Raw genomic sequence first — 18,490 nt, 5'->3', positions numbered from 1 at the left:
GAATATTATAAATATTAAGGCCATGATTATGTGAATGATCGATCTCACAAATGCATAATTAGATGGAATAATAAAGTGAAATAAAATCTCCATCAAGTTACTCATAAACATTAAGGCAGGAACAAAACTAGCATCTGCAACAAAAACAGTTTTTGAGAGTGGGTGGGAATTGGAGAGGACAGTTGTGGAGAAGGCACAAATTAGTGATAACAGAAAATGTGTGACCAGAAATATCACTAGAAAGACAATATTGGTACTCGTATAGCAATATCTCTCCTCCTGAAAAAATGTATTGAATCTATTCAGAATCATTCGTGTAGAGGAGGTTTGAGAAAACCCTTCCATATTGATCCACTTGCAATCTATAAAGGTGGACATGGCAAAACTCATTGGACACGACAGGAAAACAACCACATAACACAACTGCAAAGAACCATGATCCCCACTCTCCATAATGATAATCATAAGGACTCAATGTTGAAATCCATATTCCTACCCATATCATATACATATACATTCCAAACATCATAATTCTATCCATTTTGCTCTGTTTCTTTTCATTATCTTGCATGAATAAGGTAAAACTCATGAAATGATTTTTTACCTTATTGACAACAGTGTTGAATGCTGATTTTGAGAGAACTGTGCTCGAGGCAGATCCATTAAATATCGAAGAATTGTCACCATCATGAGTCTTCTCGGTAACACTTGATGGTGAAAATACTGTACTGGTATGAAGAGCAGCTGTTAATTGCAATTGTTCGCGATGATTACTATTATTTGTTATTCGGGGAGAAAGAGGTGTTTGTTGAGGAAGATTTTGAGTCAAATGAATTGAATTAATACTGGATAGGGAGTGAAATTGTCCACTATTCGTCACCACTACTCCCTGTTGTTGTTGGCCATTCTTTGTACAATTATTATTCGTATTGCTGTTGCTGTAACTTGAATTTGAATTACTACTCATCAGAAATGGAAAAACACCATTATTATTACCTCCTCCACCAATTGATGTTATTGGTGTGCTACTACTTCCACCACCACTGTTATTGGCTGTATGATGAATATTGTGAGGTGTCATCGATGATGAGGATGGGGTTGGATTCATCTTTTTTCATTGAGGCGAAACACAACGCGCCTTGGCATTAATATTTACATATCAAAGCGTTCACAAGACGAGATTGGCATTTCTCGCTTCTGTATTTGGGTTTTGTCGATTGGCGCCAAATTCTTAAGCGACTCTGAACAGGAATGTAGGATCCTTGTTTATTTAATTGAGCGGAATTGGTCAATGACTGAGAACTTGATCTTAGATTACATGATGTTCTTCTTTATTAAGGTTCAAAGCTTCAAGAACATTTAAAATTGAAAAGAGGGAAGGAAAGAATTTGGGTGGTAGTATAAAATAGGCAGGAACATAAAAGCTTAATCGCGTTGTTCAGTTGGAGCCAAGGCAATTTCTCTGATACAAACATGAGGAGGAGCTTCATAGGCAAACAAAATACTGGCAGCAACATCTTCAGATTTCAAGACACCCAAAGACATGGTCTTTTTCCAATCCTCGTATGGATCTACTTGATCCTTGTCGTTGTGACCCAATAACTCAGTTTGGGTGACTCCGGGAGCTATGACAATGACCCTGACCTTGGATCCAGAAACTTCAGATCTCAAAGCTTCTGTCAATCCGTGAACAGCAAATTTAGTACCACAATAAGCAACGTGATTTCCAAAACTCTTCTTACCAGCAATTGAACTAATGTTAATAATGGTACCAGTTTGACGTTCGAGCATTGATTTGAGAACAACATTAATACCATTCAAAATACCATTTACATTGGTGGAGATCATGGTTTCTTGTCTTTGTAAGGATTGATCGGCCAATTGTTGCAAATACATGACACCTGCATTATTAATTAAACAATCGACTGGTAATTTGAAATGATCTTGAGCATGATCAATGGCCTTCTTAATATCATCAACTTGAGTAACATCACATTGGGCAATGAGAGTATCTTGTTCAGTCATGGAATGTTGCTTTACAAATTCCTGCATACGTTCCAAACGACGAGCAAGGAGCAACAATTTATAACCCTTTGAATGCAAAAGTTCAGCTGCAGCTTCTCCAATACCAGAGGAAGCACCAGTAATAACGACGAGCTTTGATGAAGTGGACATGTTTTTTTGTGTGTAGATTTTGATTTGTTGATCTATTTAATGCATCCTTTTTAAATCGATTTGGTGATGAGAGAGGGTGGATGAAATTATTGTAAATAGTTAACTTTGGGAGAAAATACGCCCTTTTCTCGGGAGTTGCAATAAGCATACTATGAAGAGATCGCATTAATTATCACGAATCGTTCAACAATCTCCTGAATGCAACATTCAATAATCACCGCTATGGTTTGGGTATTATGATAACCTAATAATAATACTAGCAGCTGCAGTTAATCCTTAATTTACATTAATTTATTTTGTTTCAATTCCTTCTCTAGCCAAGTAATCAGTGGTTCCCTTGTGAATGCATATCCATGAGTTACTAGGAAGGTCTGAAATCCTTCATCAAAGGCCCATTTGATATTCTTCAAAATTTGCATCTTGTCATCATAGAAGAGATGATAACCTGGCTTTCCATAAGAGAAGAAACCTCCCTTCATGACATCATTCATAATGGCAGCCTTCTTATTATCGAGCATGACTGCAATATTGCCCTCCGTATGACCTTTCATATGAACAATGGAAGCCTTCACTCCAAACTCTTCCAAATGTTCTCCTCCCTTAAATCTCAAATCGGGCTCGAAAGGTAAAATCTTCTTTCTACTCCCCCGAATGTACAGAATTTTAGCTACTAAATTAGTTGGTGTGCTAGGTGCTGGTTCTCCCCTCCTGAGCATTTCATATTCCAGATCGGGCACAGCAATTGGCACATGAGGGAAGTGCTTTTTCAAATACCAACAAGTACCTGCATGATCCATGTGAGCATGAGTAATTACTATCAGGGAGAGATCATTCGGTGTAATGCCTAGTTCCTTATCTAAAACCTTGATTAGTTTTTCCTCTTGTCCATTCGTACCAGTATCAATCAGAATATATTTTGCCTTCTTATTAATCTTAATGTGAGAATATTTGGAAGATGATGATTCTTGAGGAGTGGAATGAGTTGATTCGTGAGAGATTTCAATTTCATGAGCGTCTCTATTATTATTATCGGTTGATGAAGTTGGTTGCTGATTCTGAATTGAAGATGAATTACATTCTTCCCAATTACATTTGATGAGGAAAATATTAGTTTTTGGAGACATGTCAATGATTGTTACTTCTCCATCCAAAATTGCTTCAACTCTTTGCTTTTCCTTCATTGCTTTAATTTCCTTCATTGAAGTTGTTTTAATATTATAATATTGTGATGAAGAAGATGGGTAATTTGCTAAAGATGATGACTGCATCGTGCTATGTGTTGTGTTTTTACTTTTTTCAAACTGGAAGTTAGTTCTAACACACTCTTATTGACCCCACTTTATGAGCAGTATGTTGAGCTGCAACCCGAAAAAAGGTGGACCATTTTTTATTGTGCAGTTGGACTTGATGGAATGTTTTTTAATGGCCTTCAAATATTGTGAGTTTTTTGTGTGGGGAAAATGGAGAGGATTTGGATTTTCCTTAATCCTTGGATACATTGTTAGGAGTGATTATCCTCAAACAAAGCATGTTAAAAAAGTTTGATCGAATGTAATTCCATCCCATCTTACAACAGGTCATCTAGAAAGTTTAGGATTGTTGATCGTTGGCAGCCATTTTCACACCAATTAAACGTCACTCATCATGAAAAATCAAAAAAAAAGGATGATACTGCATTCTCTAACTTCAGTGCCCAAACTTCTCACTGCTTTTGTGATTCTTTTATTGATGATTATAAATGTTCATTCTCAAGTGACGACATCAACTTGCAATGGTCAATGTCTTCTCGTTTCTGACGTCAAAGCATCAAGTGAATATAAATCCGGACTCGGCATGTGTTACAAACATTTACCAGACTCTGAATATGTGTATGTTACAATAATTTAATCACATCAATAGAGTATTAATCAATATTTATACTATCAATCAACTAATCACCACAAATAGCTGTCTACCAAGCAATTATTCAAGTGTTGATGCTTCATTGTTATCTAATTATAAGAAAAATTCTAAATTTTTACCAGATGACGAGTCTTGCACCACATCTTGGAAAAGGTTTTCTTGTTTGAGAAACTTTCCTTCCTGTTATCCTTCTAATAATACTGCCTTGCCTGTCTGTTATTCGGAATGTATGAAATATACTGATTCGTAAGTAATTTGTAGTTTGGAAATTCTCATCTTTATAGATGTTGGAACAGAGACAGAGGTTACAATCCTTTCAACTGGTTTTACCAGGGTGTCTTTTTCTTGAATACTGATTTGGATAAGAAATTCAAGTATTTCTGTGTGAAGAATAGTGCAGGATTGGTTGGACAAAGCGGAGATGTAATCAATTATAGTGCCACTCCTGTTAGTGCTTGTACACAAGTTTCGAGCGTAGCAGTAATTAATATTTCTGTTACAGTCATGACATTGATTTCAATGTTGATAGTAATCATGTTATAGATTACTTTTTGATATTCTCAATCCTGGTTTGGATTAATTTAATATTCTTATTAATAGTCACTAAATTATCATCAAAATTAGTGGAAATGTTAGTGAGTAATTTTTCATTCCCATCCAACAATCTAGAAAGTTCCTCTTGTTGTTGTTTCAATTTTGAGACAGTTCCTGCAAAATATATTGCTTCATCATGAACAATTTTCAATGTTTGCAGTCTTGAAACAATCATAGGAACTTGTTTTGTTAACTCATCCCACTTTCTGACCCTTTGATATAAATTTTCAATTTTTGTTCCATTAAAGCTTATTGATGAAGAGTTTACAACTTCAAGAGTGGAGATATTTTCCAAATCCTTCAAAATATTCTTAATTCTAGACTCTAACGATTGCATAAAGAAAGGATCAATTGTGTTGACCTTCTTTTCCAAAATGTTGATGGCTGTTTCAAGACTTGCATACTTTTTCGTAGTGGCAGAGGAGTTTTTATCATTAAGCAGGACATTTCTCCTTTCATCCTCAGTTCCAACTAATTTCTCCAAGTGAGCCAATCTTCTTTCCAATCTTAACACTCTTGAAGAGTCCTGAGAAATAGTTTCCTTCTTTGGTTTTTGAAGTTTTGGAGTTTGTTGTTGAGGAGAAACAAGAGTATTTAACTGATTTTCCAATGCCTTATCCAGTTCGGATTGAATTTGGCTAAGAATTTGATTTGTTGACTCATCCTCCTTGTTATTCAATTCTAAAAAGCAGCAAGTATTGGTATCCTTTGCAACTTCCAACTTTTGCCTCAATTCTTTTGATTGCTCCAATATTTCAGAGTACACTGCTACATTTTCTCCAACAAGTTTTACTTTTGGATTTTCCACTGACATTCTTCCCATTTCTCCAATAAAATCCTCAATTTCCTGTTTTAAGCGATTATATTTTTCAATTGGAGTTTCTTCCAATGCAGACATGGCAGCAACCATATTCAATCTTTTGTAATCCTTCAAATCAGCTTCATACAGGACGCTATTTCTCTTGTATTGCCCAATAGTTAAAGAAGGTTTTCTCAAAATTGAATCCTCAAAAAATCTATACGATTTGGCTGCATTAATTGACCTCTCCTCAATATCTTTCTAATTCCATAAAAATTAGTCTCAAAGATCCAACAACAAACTTACAGAATATTTAGTTGGATTCTTCTTTTGTTGTTTTTCATCCTTTGGAGCATGATGTTCAAACTGTTCTTGATTACATTTTTTCTGTTGTATTCCAAATAAATAAATACTAATAATTTAATAAGGAATACTTACAAATCCTGGAAGACCCTCAAAAACAGACTTTGATTGCATGGCTGATGAAGGTTTTCTTAAAAACAAATTATTAGGGGTATCCAAATTATTAAATCCTTTTGGTGATGGAAAGGCAAAATTATTTCCCTGAGGTGTTGCATTCACCGATAAAAACAATGATGAAGTTGATGCATTAGACAATGCAGGTGATACCGATTTAGGTGTTCTCAAAGGCATTGGCTCTCTCTTTGGTGGGGTTAATAAAATTGTTGGCATTGCCTCACTAAAACTTTCACCTCCAGCTCCTCCAGGTGGAACAGTCATCAAGTTAGGATCAGGGACCAAATTAACGCCCTCCTCCAATAAATGTCTCTGATGACGACGGAGAGTAATATTTCCATTAATCATTTTTTTTCTAAGGATTTTTTTATTGTACAACTTTTTAGAAACTAACTTTGAAGGTCTGGTGATGTTGAGATCTTGAATTTTCAATAGAGTTGGGAATCGTTTTTGAGAGTAGTTAGAGGTTTGTATTGTCAATTCTTTTGGCCAATTCAACAGCTGCTACAATGAGTGAGCTATGAGTATTGGAATGGATAAAATTACCCAACATGAGACCACTAAAGGAGGTCAATTCACTATAGAGATCGACATGATTACTAAAGGTGGATATTTGTTCGAACATGAGTTGGGCTTGTCTGAGCTTGTTATTGTCATAATCACTCATCATGGCCAAAACTCTCAATAGCCAAAAAGTGAGCATATTATAAGTGCCCTCTGTGGCTGACTTTTCACTCTTGTGATGATCACTGGTTCTGTAGACAAGGGATGAGGTAACTAATCCACCTTCTTTTGGTTTCTTATTGATTGCATTGATAGTGTTGACCATTCTTGGATCTGAAATTGGAAGAAAATCAATAATTGGCATAATAAGGAGAGAAACATCAAGAACTTCAGAACCATAGGATTGTACAAAGGTGTTCATCTTTTCATTGTATCCATTCTTCATTACATCCTCATAGATTTCATTTCTTATTTTGAGCCATCTATCATTTGGAGCAGGGAAACTTCTTCTATCAGCCAATCTCAATGCTCTGTCCAAACAACACCATGACATGACTTTGGAATATACAAAGTGACACTTATTATTGCTCTTTTCCCAAATGGAATGATCCGGATTTCTCCAATTTTCAATTACAAATTCAACTACATCTTTCAACTTAATCCAAAAGTTGTAAGAAATTGGTCTGACAATGTCAAAGTTATAGATTGAATCCAACAGTTCACCATAAATATCCAATTCTATTGCATTGGAAGCCATGTTTCCAACACGTACAGGCATACTTTGCTTGAAACCACTAAACTTGGAGATTTCTTGAATGGAACCGCTCAATTTCTTTCCCATAATTGTGTAAATATTGGAAAGTGGTTTGGAATCTGATTTTTCAGAATCAAATGTCTTTTCAATAAATCCAACAATTTTTGCAGCATCTTCAATCATTCCAGTCTTGAGGAAAGCATTAACTGAGAAGGTGGCATCTCTTATCCAGCAAAATCTATAATCATAATTTCTATTACCACCAATTGACTTGGGAAGTGATGTTGTTGGAGATGAAATTATAGCTCCTGTCTCGTTGAACATTAAAAGTTTGAGAGCTAGAAGTGATCTATTGACCATCTCTCTGAAAATTCCTTGGTAATTACTATTACAAATGTACTTTTGCCAATAATTAATGGTCTTAATAGTGAGATCATTGGTGATAAGCATCAAATCTTCATTAATGCACATTTCATCCAATAAGGTCTGACAATCATGATTTCCCTTCATATCTCCCTGTTCTAAATATCTCAGACAGAATACACAACTCTTCTCTGGATCAATTTCACTCATTTCAATCAAACCAATGACTGCTCCCTTTTCATCTATGCTTTCGAAGCATGGTCTATTAGATTCAAGAATAATGGCCTGGTCAGAACATGAAAAGACGACACTCTTCTTGTTTGAGCATATCTCAACATGAGGTTTCTCTGCTCCATATTTGAATATTGGTTTACAAACAATTTGAAACTCAATCTTTCCATGCACAATTTCCAACCTTCTAATAATGCAATTTCTATACTGTGAACTATTGGTTTTCACTAATTGTCTATGGAAGCCGTGATACAAATTGAAGAGTTTTGTAATAGGACAACAAGTTTCAATTGTTGAGCAGTTTGTTGATGATTCATTCATCGTTTCGGTTTGTTGTGGATGAACACCACTATCAGACCAAATAGGCATCAAATCAACCAATTGACCAACACCTTCACTCAACAAGAACTTGGTGACCAATACATTAGAATCGGGAAAGTAATGTTGCTTATTCGTGGTATCTTCAATACGCATTGGATGAATGGAAAAGAATCCACAAGTCTCTGCAGGTTGATTACTAATGAGTTTGGAAAAGATTGGAGGAGAATCGAATTGTGGAAAGCAACAATAATCGATGGATCCTCTCATACCAACAAGGCAAGCTGTGTGGCAATTTCCAATAAGGCCATAATCTTCAATATCATTTTGAATGGGTGGTTTTTCCATCCTTACAGGTTTCTCGAATGGTTGCTGTTGCTCATTGTCAATACTCGGAGATTCATGAGTTGATGATGGTACTTTCTTTGCTGGAAATGAAAACTCTTGGTTGAACATGAGAAAGCTTTTAGGGAGTGTTCTGATTCGTTTTTTTCGTTTTGTAAAAAGTATAAACTGATCATTTTTGGAAAATTGTAGAATTTAGTTTGTAAGAGGAACGGATAATGCAATTAATGTAAATGGAAGACTTGTGGTTAATTGAGCAAAGATTGACAATAATTTATTGGAAAATCTTGTCAATAGTTGCCCAAATGGTCTTCTTAATCTCTCAAATCGTTACCAAGGTAAAGGAGAATGTAAGAATCTTCCTATAAAGCATATTGTCAAAAAAGAAACTCTACAAAAAACTGATGTCTCAAATCCTAGATAGCTATAAGCATATTTACAAAAACTTGCAATCAATAATATCCTCATTTTCCATGTCTTGATCGCCAGGAGTTTCATTTAAATCCAAAGCCAACCCATCAAACATGAGTTTAATCTTCTCAGGGGCTACAGAAAATTGTTTAGCTACTCCTTTTGCAAGTTTTGAAAACTTTTCTCCCTTGTAGAAATTAATTGAAATGCTCTTTCCATTTCCTCTAACTTCCAATACAATTTTTTCACCCTTATTCTCTTTTGGCTCCTTTTCGGTGGCAGGAGTGTGAGATACTGTTGAAACTTTCTTTTTCAAATCCACAATGCAATCAATAATGTCATCACTTTCCATGGCTTGATCCTCTGGTGTGGAATTTAAATCTAGAGTGGCTCCGTCAAACTTGAATGATATTTGATCAGGATGCACTTCAAACTTCTTTGCTACTGTCTTTTTGAGTTTTTGGAATTTATCTCTCTCGTGAATATTTACAGATATTGTCTTATCATTCCATCTGATTGAAATGGTGATCTTTTCTCCCTTGTCTTCATCTTCAACTTCCTCTACATCCTCTGTGGTGATAGGAGCTAGCTCTTTCTTCTTGTTAAGTTGTTCAATTTCTCTTTGAACTTGAGCTTCAATTTTCTTTCTCTCTGCTTCTGATAATTCCTCTTGAACACTATCATCCTCCAGATCATCAAATGTGAAAGATTCTGCAGCTTCTAACTTTTGGAAAGCATCACTAGCCATAAGTTGAATTTTAAAATCAATAGCCTTTGTTGGTTTGACTACTGTTGGTTTTGATGGGAAGCTCATCATTGGTTTTTTCATTAAAAGTGGTGATGTCACTGGTGAAGGAAGAGAAACTGGTGGTAACTCCTCAACAACTTCACTATCCAAATCAATAACGTCCTCATCATTCTTGTGAATAATTTCCATTTGTTTTTGTTTTTTCCTTTTTCTTTCCTTTTCTAATTTTTGTTGTTCGGCCAGTTGTTTTTTGATAAATTCCTCATCGTCCTGCTTTCTCTTTTTTTTACCTTCGGAGCTACTACTAGTATTTCTTCTAGCCTTCTTGTTATAAAGTTCATTCTTTGCCAAAATTAAATCAACATCCAACACGTCCTCCTTCTTTTCCTTTTCTTTTGGTTTTTCTTCCTCCTCATCTTCAACAAGATCAAGTAAATTCTTCTTTTTCTTTGGTTTTTTATCCTTTACTTTTGGCACTGGATCCTTCTTCTTTGAAATATCAGACCATGAAACATCAAGTACTGATTTTGCATTCTTGTGAGAGAATAAATCATCGTCCGAGTCTGATGAAGAGTCACTCATTTTTTTAAAATATAAAATTAAAAATAAAATTCATAATTATCAGCAAAATAAAATGTTTTCATCAACAATAAGAAATAAACTTTTCTCTCATACAACAACTGGTCAGAAGATGTTGTCCTTCAAGAAGCGAGTTTGTACACAATTCTCCTCCTCCTCTTCATCTATTACAACACATATGACTAGACAATTTAGCACTAACAACCAAAAGACACTCGGTCCAAAGCTTGAAGGAGTGAAAGATGTTATTGTTGTATCGAGTGGTAAAGGAGGTGTTGGAAAGAGTACAGTAGCAACTAATTTGGCTCTTGCTCTCTCCTCCTTTTGCCAAAAGTCTGTCGGTCTCATGGATGCTGATATCTATGGACCAAGTATTCATCGTATGATGAATCTATCTGGTAAGCCACAAGTGAATGAAGCCACCAGAAAACTCATACCAAAATCAAATTATGGTGTCAAGACAATGAGTATGGGATTTCTCGTACAGGAAGATGCTCCAACAATTTGGAGAGGACCAATGGTAATGACTGCTGTTGATCAATTATTACATCAAGTGGATTGGGGAGAATTGGATATTCTTGTTGTAGATTTACCACCAGGAACAGGTGATGCTCAATTATCAATTTGTCAGAGAGTACATTTATCGGGTGCTGTTATTGTGAGTACTCCACAAGATATTGCTCTCATTGATGTTAAGAGAGGTGTGAATATGTTCCGTAAATTGAATGTACCAATATTGGGAGTTGTGGAGAATATGAGTTATTTCAAATGTTCAAATTGTGGTCATAAGGACCACATCTTTGGTCACGATGGTGCCAAGCTAACAGCAGAAAATATGGGATTGAATTTCATTGGTGAAATTCCATTACATACACAAATTAGAGAGACTAGCGATTCAGGTAGACCTGTTGTCATTTCAGATCCAAAATCTGACAGAGCTGCTTCCTTCTTACAAATTGCTAGAAATGTAGTTGCAGAATTAGAGAAACTGGATAATCAATCAACAACTCCTAAAATTACTATTGAAGAGGATTAGATAATAGTACATTTTCAATGCCACCACTCTAGTGTTACTCACATGATAAAAAGTGTATTATTACCATCACTGTTAAAAAAGATAATAACAATTTGAAATTTTTCACACAAGCTTAATGTGGTGCACTCATTCATGCAGGTGGTGGTGATGGGTTGTGAAACACTTCAACGATTGTCAGTGACAAATTATTTGCCTCTTTGTACGACCAAAAGAACTGTTCATGCAGTCATGAAAACCAAGAGACCACATATCTGTCTTCCCTACTAAGGAATATTATACTTTTTAACAATATTGTAATAAGAAACCTAAGGACAACACGAATGCATCACATACTCTTCTGAATTAACCTACCTGTTTTAAATACATGTTAATTACACAAACTTCCAAATACGGACCAACTTTTAACTTTAGAATGTACCAATTATAAATCAACCATTTTCGACCTTTAGGAGAGCATCTATATTTAGTTACTTATAAAGACGAGTAGATTGGTGAACAGACTAGATTGAAAAAAACTGCATTTCCTCAACAACTCAACTGCAAACACTAAACAACTTCAACTGCAAACCACCAACAAATACTATCACAACTAGTATATTCTCATAACAGAATATAGTATTTAAACTCAATATTACAATATTATAGAAAAGTAATGCTGGGAGCATTATATTCTTCTTCAACTAAATCAAAATCTCTTCATTGCAACGACCAGAGTAGTTATTACTATTCAAAATTTATTGTTACCAATAATAACAGTAAACAAAATTGTGTTTTCAATAGTCAACTCGCAATTACCACAAGTCAATTGTATTATAATTTGGTATTGGAAAAAGCATTAATTCTAATTTTTGTTGATATTCATCAATTAGTTATATCAAGATTATTCTAAAGTGCACCTATTCATTCTCTTTTGGTGAGAAAACAAATATGAATCAAAACAAGTCATTCACATTATTAAGTGTTGAGGAAGTTAGTGATGATGATAAACAAATCAAGATCACCACTTCTACTGCCACTACCAGCACTTCCCAACAAGATCAACAAATTGCTCTCAATGCTGAAGATCTATCCATGGTATTTGATATTACATGGTATGATTACATTGATCCTGGTTCGAACAAATCATTGACCATTCACTATGCTGATATTGATGAGTGCAATATCAGTGTTGATGATCACTGTTCATCATCAACTACCAAGCAAAGCTCTTCTGACATTTCTAGTGAGAGCAGAAAATCAAGCATTGGAAGTGATGATCTTCAACTCAGTAACAATTCACGCCTCAGAAACAAGAACAGAATGGATTATTTCCACAATGTGAGAAGGGAATTGTTGCCACTCATATTTACTTGTATTCCTTTTTTAGTGTTCAATTTGTGCATTCTTATTCTCGGTCTTGAGGATATGATTGTTGTTGGACACATTAACTCAAATCGTTCAGGACTTGCCACTCTGAACAATACTGTTACACAAGTAGATTTTAGTCAACCAGGTGCACTTACAGAACTCTACGGATTTGATTATGCGCTGAATATCAACTCTACCTCACTTTATCCCACAACATCTGAATACCTAGCTTCTTTGACCTTAGCTACTTCACTATTCAATGGATTAAGTATTATAGTTCTTGGATTGATTGGTAATGGTCAAGAGCCGTTGATCTCTAAAGCTTTTGGTAACAAGGATGGTAATTTAATTATTGCTGAATGGATTAGAAGTCTCCTTCTTCAAACTCTATTCATGATACCTGTCTCCATTATAATGTTCTTCTCTGGTTATATTGCAATGCTATTCGAGTTGGTTGAAACAACACCAGAAGGTCTAATTAGTAGACAAGTTGTTACTCAACTCACCATAACATTTATGAGATATCTTATTCCAGGTTTGTTCCCTTTCATTTATTCCAGAAGTTTGTATTCGTTTATGGTCGCTCAAAAGATTTATTGGCCTAGTATTGCAGTTTGTATTGTATGCGTTGTGTATAATGTCTTGATGAGCTTCTTCCTTGTGGGTGGAGTCGGTGATTTTAAGGGTATTGGTTTTTATGGAAGTGCCATTGCTACCTCGTCCACTAGATGGCTCATGTTCATTGGTTTTTTCATCTTGATGGTATTTGTAATCATTTGTAAGAAGGAAATGAGACAAATGTTCAAAAACTTCTCACTTAAAGAGATTATCTATGCTACCACATCCAAAACAGGTGAATTGCCTCAAGATGAAAAACTCCCAACCACTATCAACGTAACTCCATTCAAAAAAGAAAAGTCGTTAAAGGGAATATTTGATCATTTGAAAATTTCTTTTCCTGGTTCCATAATGATGAGTTCTGAAATTTGGGGAAGTGAGCTTTCAACTTTTATTGCTGGATTTTTAGGTAATACTCAATTGTCTGTTCACGGTATTGTTCTATCCATCTCTAATTTTGCCTATTTGATTCCTATGAGTTTATCTATGGCTAGTACTGTTTGTATTGCTCATCGTTTTGGAAGAGGTGATTACAAATCAGTAAGATACAGTTCACATGCAAATATCATACTCTCCTCTTTCATTATGGTAATAACAGTAATTGTAGTGGCATGTACTATTGTTGTTTTACCAAAAATTTATACCAGTGATTCAACTCTAATTTATGAATCGATTAGAATTTTACCTATTTGTTTGATATTCCTTATTGTTGATGGTTTTCAAGCTATTTTTGGTGGTATTCTGAGAGGTTTAAACAAGCCATTTGTTTGTGCTGTAATTGGTGTGATTGGATACTTTGTTATTGGCTTTCCTTTCGGTTGTGTTTTGGCTTTCGTATTAGATTGGGGATTATTGGGAGTATGGATAGGTTTTACTCTTAGTCTTGCAATCATTGCAATTCTGCAAGGTTCGTATTGGCTTTTAATCTCAAAACAAGCAAAGAAATTAGCCAAGAAAAACTATTTAGCTCAACAATTAGAAGAGCTCAAAAAGACAAGTTTGACTGCATCCACCCCATATTTAAGTACTCACGGATTGCTCAACAAGGTTTAAATAATTTATAAATTCCTTACTTCTGAAAGCAAGTCCATTAATTCTGAAGCTGCACTCTCATCTTCAATTAGATCTTTGAGTTTGTTCATTGTAAGTTGTTCTTCAAATGATGATCTGATATCTGTTTGGATTGGTTCGCAATCTTCGTTTACTACAACATCTTCAGAGATATCCACTTCTGACTTGGTGATTAGTTCAGCAACCATTGGTTGAGAACTTGATTCGAATTGTTTTGATTCTGAAACTAACCATCCATTAATTTTGAAAATCAAACTGGCAGCAAAGTTGGAAAAGAAAGGTAAATTATTAAGTAATTCTCTCGTGTTAAAAAGTAAGTCTTCCAACAAAACAGTTGCATATTGCTCTTGTATTTTTCCTAAGGCAGGAAGACAGTTCAAAATATGCTCAACATGAGGAACAAAAACTTCTGAAATGGCCGAAATTCCGTCTTCATCTCTTGGCATATCATCTACTAATTGACTCAGCATTGTGATCATCTTTACAACTTCATTGGAGAGACTAGCTTCTACATCCTCTTCATCCTTTGGTGGTTTGAAATCTTGAATAATTTCCTCCAATACTGGTGGCTCCTCAATTGGAGTATTTTCCTTGTAATTACATAGGAAATTAGAAACGTCAGCTAAATTAAGGTTTGACAAACTCTTCTCTAACGAAGGAGGAGTTCTTGATGGAGAATGTTCTGTGACAGGACTACTTTCTGAAATATCCTCCTTCTTGGAAACTTCTGAAAATGGTTGTCTCTTTTCTTCCCTAGGGGAATCAATTGACTCACCATCTTCAATTCTGTGAGCAATATCTGTTAATTTTTCCAGAACTGAAGAAATATTAATTCCACTATCTGATCTCATCCGCCTTGGCTTTGGTTTTACTGGAAGTGGGGAAGAGGAAGTCTCTGAGAATTTGTCAAGCATTCCATGATCTTCATCCACAAGATATTTCTTCAATTCATGAAAAACAAGTTCGAGCTTGGTTGCTTTAATGGAAACAACATAGCCTAAGAATTGTGGTAAAGATATTGCTTCCTCATTCCTCCTATTTTTAAATTTGGAATTATTTTAAACTAATTAAAAGATGACTTACAATTCTTTTGATCTAATTAATCCGAACTTTCTTATCAACACATTCTCAACATTATGTTTCAATGTGTATGGATCTATTGCTTTGTCATGTACAGCATTGACACCTAAAAAAGGTAAATTTTGAATGAGCTTTTTGTTAACTAAATTACAGACAGCATGAATTGCATTTTGCATAGTGATGAAACTCTTTGATTTTTCAATGTTGTGCCTATTCTCTTCTTTTCTTTCGAGTGCTTGCAGTTTTCTTCTCTTCTTTTCCAATATTTCTGAAACAACTGATTTTGTAGGTGGTGCTATGGATGATGTTTCAGCAATTGTTTCATTTTCCGAGCCTAATGAACTGTCATCTAGCTTTTTATCCAGCTCCTCAACAGCCTTGTTTGCCACTGAACGAGAACAAACAAACCAAACAAAGGTCTCTAATGTATACTCTCCACTCATAAACTTGTAAAATGTTTCTACCTCAAAGTCATACTTTCTGTATGCTTTGGCAGATTTGAGCATATCATGCCAATTCTTCCAAAGTTAAAATTCCATTAGAACATCCAAAAACTTACAATGTTAGTTACTGTACTATAAACAAATTTGGTTTTCATGATTGAATAAATAATCATTGGAGTTGTGTACAACTGTTGAATGTTATTTCCCTTGCTGACAAAGAGATCATGACTGTATGTGTATAACTTGTCTATCAATGATTTGAGCCAAGAAAGAGATTTAATACCTTTTTTCTTTAAGATTTCTTGTTCATTCTTCTTTTCAGCAGAGCCAACTTTTTTTCCCTCTTGAAGTTTTGCTTTTAACATTTCTTTGAATGCAACAAAGTTTGTTGAGGATTCATCATCCACAGTAGTTTTTAACAGACTGTCCAAAGGACTGACTTTGTTTGCTGACGGTAATTTGGTGAATTTCTTGTGAAATAATTGATCAAATGTTGTGGCAGATTGAATCACTTCTTCCTCATCTTCTGATTCTGAACTTTCCGAAGATGAAATCTGTTGTTCTTCCGCATTACTATTACTTGTTGAACGACAACTAAGGTTTTCCGATTCACTTTCTTCCTCCTCTTCAAAATCATCATCCTCAGGTTCTAAATATTGAATAGACAGGTTAGACAATGAGGAACGATAACTCAAATCTGAAAAGGCAGAGATGTTACTCATAGTACTCATCGATCTGTTTCTTCCTTTCGGAGTTGTTGAGGCTCCCTCTTGTTGAAGAACTCTATTAAGTGGTGAGCTATTCTTTGGAGATGAGAATGTTGGAGAGGTACACAATCTCTCTAAATTAGAGTTTTCAAATCTTGTGAATGAATTAGATCTTTCACGTACAAATGGTGTGGGAGATGTTGGTTTTGTGGTTGGTGATGATTTAGGGGAGAGTATTGACAGAGTTGGACGAAGGATATCATCTGGTTGAAGCCACTCATCCAGCTTATCAAGGTCCATATGAAGAGATCCTTTTTTATCACTGACAACATTTGGAGGTTTGAATGATGTGGGAAAAGTGCCTGCTCCACCACTTTGTTTTGGTGAATTGAGAGATTGAGATGGAGAAGTTGGTGTTTGCGGTAGGGTATTAGGATTTGAAAGCCTACTTTTTTGCAAATCAGTAAAGAGTGGAGAAATAGAGAGGGAACGTCTTTTGGTATTAAATTCTACATTATTTGGTGATTGAGGTGAAGGAGAGGTAATTGTTGGAGGTGAGGCTTGGGAAATGCTAAAAGATCTGCGGGTTGGAGTTGGTGGGGAAAGAAGTTGAGGTGATGAATTTGCCCGATGAAGCAACATTTTTTTTAAAAGAAGAGGATGCAAGTGAAGTGAGGGCAAGATGCTAAGTGAATAAGGCAGCGCTTTATGAAAATCAAAAAGTTGAGAGTTCAAGGAGCATCTCTACTCGATGAGTAGTTCAAATATGGGAACTGAGAGCATCTATCTGCTGAATATTAGAGTCTGACGAGAGGAGAATTTGTTGTCCAGGTAATATAATTAAGAAAATCGTAAACAATCTCCCTTATTAATAACATACATAGCCAAATGTTTTTGCATCATCAACATTCGATTTTGTTTCAAAATACTGGTTGTCATTATAGTCCGAAAAATCTATGACTTTCACAAGCCAGGACAGAAAATAATATTTGATGTTTGACTTACCAGGAAACATTACCACTTGCACTACATGTATTCAAACTCCTTGCTGAGAATTTCATTGAAGGATGTTTGAAAAAAAACGAGAGCAATATCTTTACTGTGTTGTTATTACTGCTCTCGAATATCCTTACAGTGTCGCCATCTTTTGCATCTCGATTATTTTCACCAATAACGGAGGGAAATTTAATGGAAAACAAGCCATTACTATTTGGTCAACAACAAGGTGATGCTGCCCAACAACATCAACAACAATACCACTATGATGATGAAGGATTGGATAAATTTGAAGACTCTTCATCTGCTGTGGTAATTCAAGAACAAACCAATGAAGGGTTCGATTCTTGTTGTAAAGAGAGGACACCTTCGGAAGATGTGGAAAACATTGAAAAGAGAATTGTTAAATTGATTCTCAAGAATTACTCTTCTCCTGTGGAGAGTTTTACAAGCATGCCAGATATTTCAAAGGGTGATGAAGAGGTTCATGAAATGGCTTGTTGTGTTGGTTTGCAATTTTCTTGGCTTTGGTTTTGCTTGTTTTGGCTCTCGGTTATTCTTTCTCTTGGCTTGGTTTTGCTATTCTGCTATTGGTATGATTGGTTGAAAGACAGAGTTCAACACAATAGACTCTCCGTAGCCAGCAATGAAAACCATGAAGAGTATCTTGCAAAAATTAATGCTGATGATGATTTGAGAAAGAATGATATATTCAAAGGAACATCATTCAAGAATGCTACTGCAGTGTTTATCAAAGCGAGAGAAACAGGTCAAATTACTATTTGCATGATTGAAAAGAAAACTTTGAAAATTGATGAAAACCTGTATCAAGTTTTGAACAAGATTGGTAAATTAGAGACGAGTAGTGATGAACACTTGTCCTTACCAAAGCCAATTGAAGTTACCATTTCATGCTTCAAATATAGAAATTTAATTTACATTTACAATGAGGAAACTGATAGATTTGATAGAGCTCACCATTTTACTCTCTT

The 18,490-nt window shown here is 35.2% G+C and overlaps 9 protein-coding genes across 9 annotated transcripts; 2 read left to right on the top strand and 7 right to left on the bottom strand.

Moving 5' to 3' along the window:
* Positions 1 to 298: 298 nt before the first annotated feature.
* On the bottom strand, positions 299 to 1,108 carry NAEGRDRAFT_68735 (uncharacterized protein; the record flags this gene model as incomplete). Its single annotated transcript, XM_002675999.1, has 1 exon — positions 299 to 1,108. The coding sequence occupies one exon, from the start codon at positions 1,106 to 1,108 to the stop codon at positions 299 to 301; it is 810 nt and encodes a 269-aa protein (XP_002676045.1).
* Positions 1,109 to 1,425: 317 nt separating this feature from the next.
* On the bottom strand, positions 1,426 to 2,175 carry NAEGRDRAFT_68734 (uncharacterized protein; the record flags this gene model as incomplete). Its single annotated transcript, XM_002675998.1, has 1 exon — positions 1,426 to 2,175. One exon carries the CDS (start codon positions 2,173 to 2,175, stop codon positions 1,426 to 1,428), a length of 750 nt encoding a protein of 249 aa, XP_002676044.1.
* Positions 2,176 to 2,456: 281 nt separating this feature from the next.
* Positions 2,457 to 3,356, bottom strand: NAEGRDRAFT_68733 (uncharacterized protein; the record flags this gene model as incomplete). Its single annotated transcript, XM_002675997.1, has 1 exon — positions 2,457 to 3,356. The coding sequence occupies one exon, from the start codon at positions 3,354 to 3,356 to the stop codon at positions 2,457 to 2,459; it is 900 nt and encodes a 299-aa protein (XP_002676043.1).
* Positions 3,357 to 4,621: 1,265 nt separating this feature from the next.
* Positions 4,622 to 6,211, bottom strand: AM19 (uncharacterized protein; the record flags this gene model as incomplete). Its single annotated transcript, XM_002675996.1, has 3 exons — positions 4,622 to 5,731; positions 5,777 to 5,857; positions 5,909 to 6,211. The coding sequence occupies 3 exons, from the start codon at positions 6,209 to 6,211 to the stop codon at positions 4,622 to 4,624; spliced, it is 1,494 nt and encodes a 497-aa protein (XP_002676042.1).
* A 93-nt stretch (positions 6,212 to 6,304) lies between these two features.
* NAEGRDRAFT_80105 (glycoside hydrolase) lies at positions 6,305 to 8,573 on the bottom strand (the record flags this gene model as incomplete). The annotated part of the gene is made up of 1 exon (XM_002675995.1): positions 6,305 to 8,573. The coding sequence occupies one exon, from the start codon at positions 8,571 to 8,573 to the stop codon at positions 6,408 to 6,410; it is 2,166 nt and encodes a 721-aa protein (XP_002676041.1). The 3' UTR covers positions 6,305 to 6,407.
* A 325-nt stretch (positions 8,574 to 8,898) lies between these two features.
* On the bottom strand, positions 8,899 to 10,203 carry NAEGRDRAFT_49849 (uncharacterized protein; the record flags this gene model as incomplete). The annotated part of the gene is made up of 1 exon (XM_002675994.1): positions 8,899 to 10,203. The coding sequence occupies one exon, from the start codon at positions 10,201 to 10,203 to the stop codon at positions 8,899 to 8,901; it is 1,305 nt and encodes a 434-aa protein (XP_002676040.1).
* Positions 10,204 to 10,378: 175 nt separating this feature from the next.
* Positions 10,379 to 11,236, top strand: NAEGRDRAFT_60710 (uncharacterized protein; the record flags this gene model as incomplete). Its single annotated transcript, XM_002676079.1, has 1 exon — positions 10,379 to 11,236. One exon carries the CDS (start codon positions 10,379 to 10,381, stop codon positions 11,234 to 11,236), a length of 858 nt encoding a protein of 285 aa, XP_002676125.1.
* Positions 11,237 to 12,163: 927 nt separating this feature from the next.
* NAEGRDRAFT_68728 (uncharacterized protein) lies at positions 12,164 to 14,254 on the top strand (the record flags this gene model as incomplete). The annotated part of the gene is made up of 1 exon (XM_002676078.1): positions 12,164 to 14,254. One exon carries the CDS (start codon positions 12,164 to 12,166, stop codon positions 14,252 to 14,254), a length of 2,091 nt encoding a protein of 696 aa, XP_002676124.1.
* A 5-nt stretch (positions 14,255 to 14,259) lies between these two features.
* On the bottom strand, positions 14,260 to 17,144 carry NAEGRDRAFT_49847 (uncharacterized protein; the record flags this gene model as incomplete). Its single annotated transcript, XM_002675993.1, has 3 exons — positions 14,260 to 15,307; positions 15,383 to 15,740; positions 16,079 to 17,144. The coding sequence occupies 3 exons, from the start codon at positions 17,142 to 17,144 to the stop codon at positions 14,260 to 14,262; spliced, it is 2,472 nt and encodes an 823-aa protein (XP_002676039.1).
* Between the last annotated feature and the right edge of the window lie 1,346 nt (positions 17,145 to 18,490).

Source organism: Naegleria gruberi, assembly GCF_000004985.1.
Source record: "Naegleria gruberi genomic scaffold NAEGRscaffold_30, whole genome shotgun sequence".
NCBI lineage: Eukaryota > Heterolobosea > Eutetramitea > Acrasida > Naegleriidae > Naegleria > Naegleria gruberi.
The sequence above is the reverse complement of the archived record's forward strand: the minus strand, read 5'-3'. Positions and strand labels throughout refer to the sequence as shown.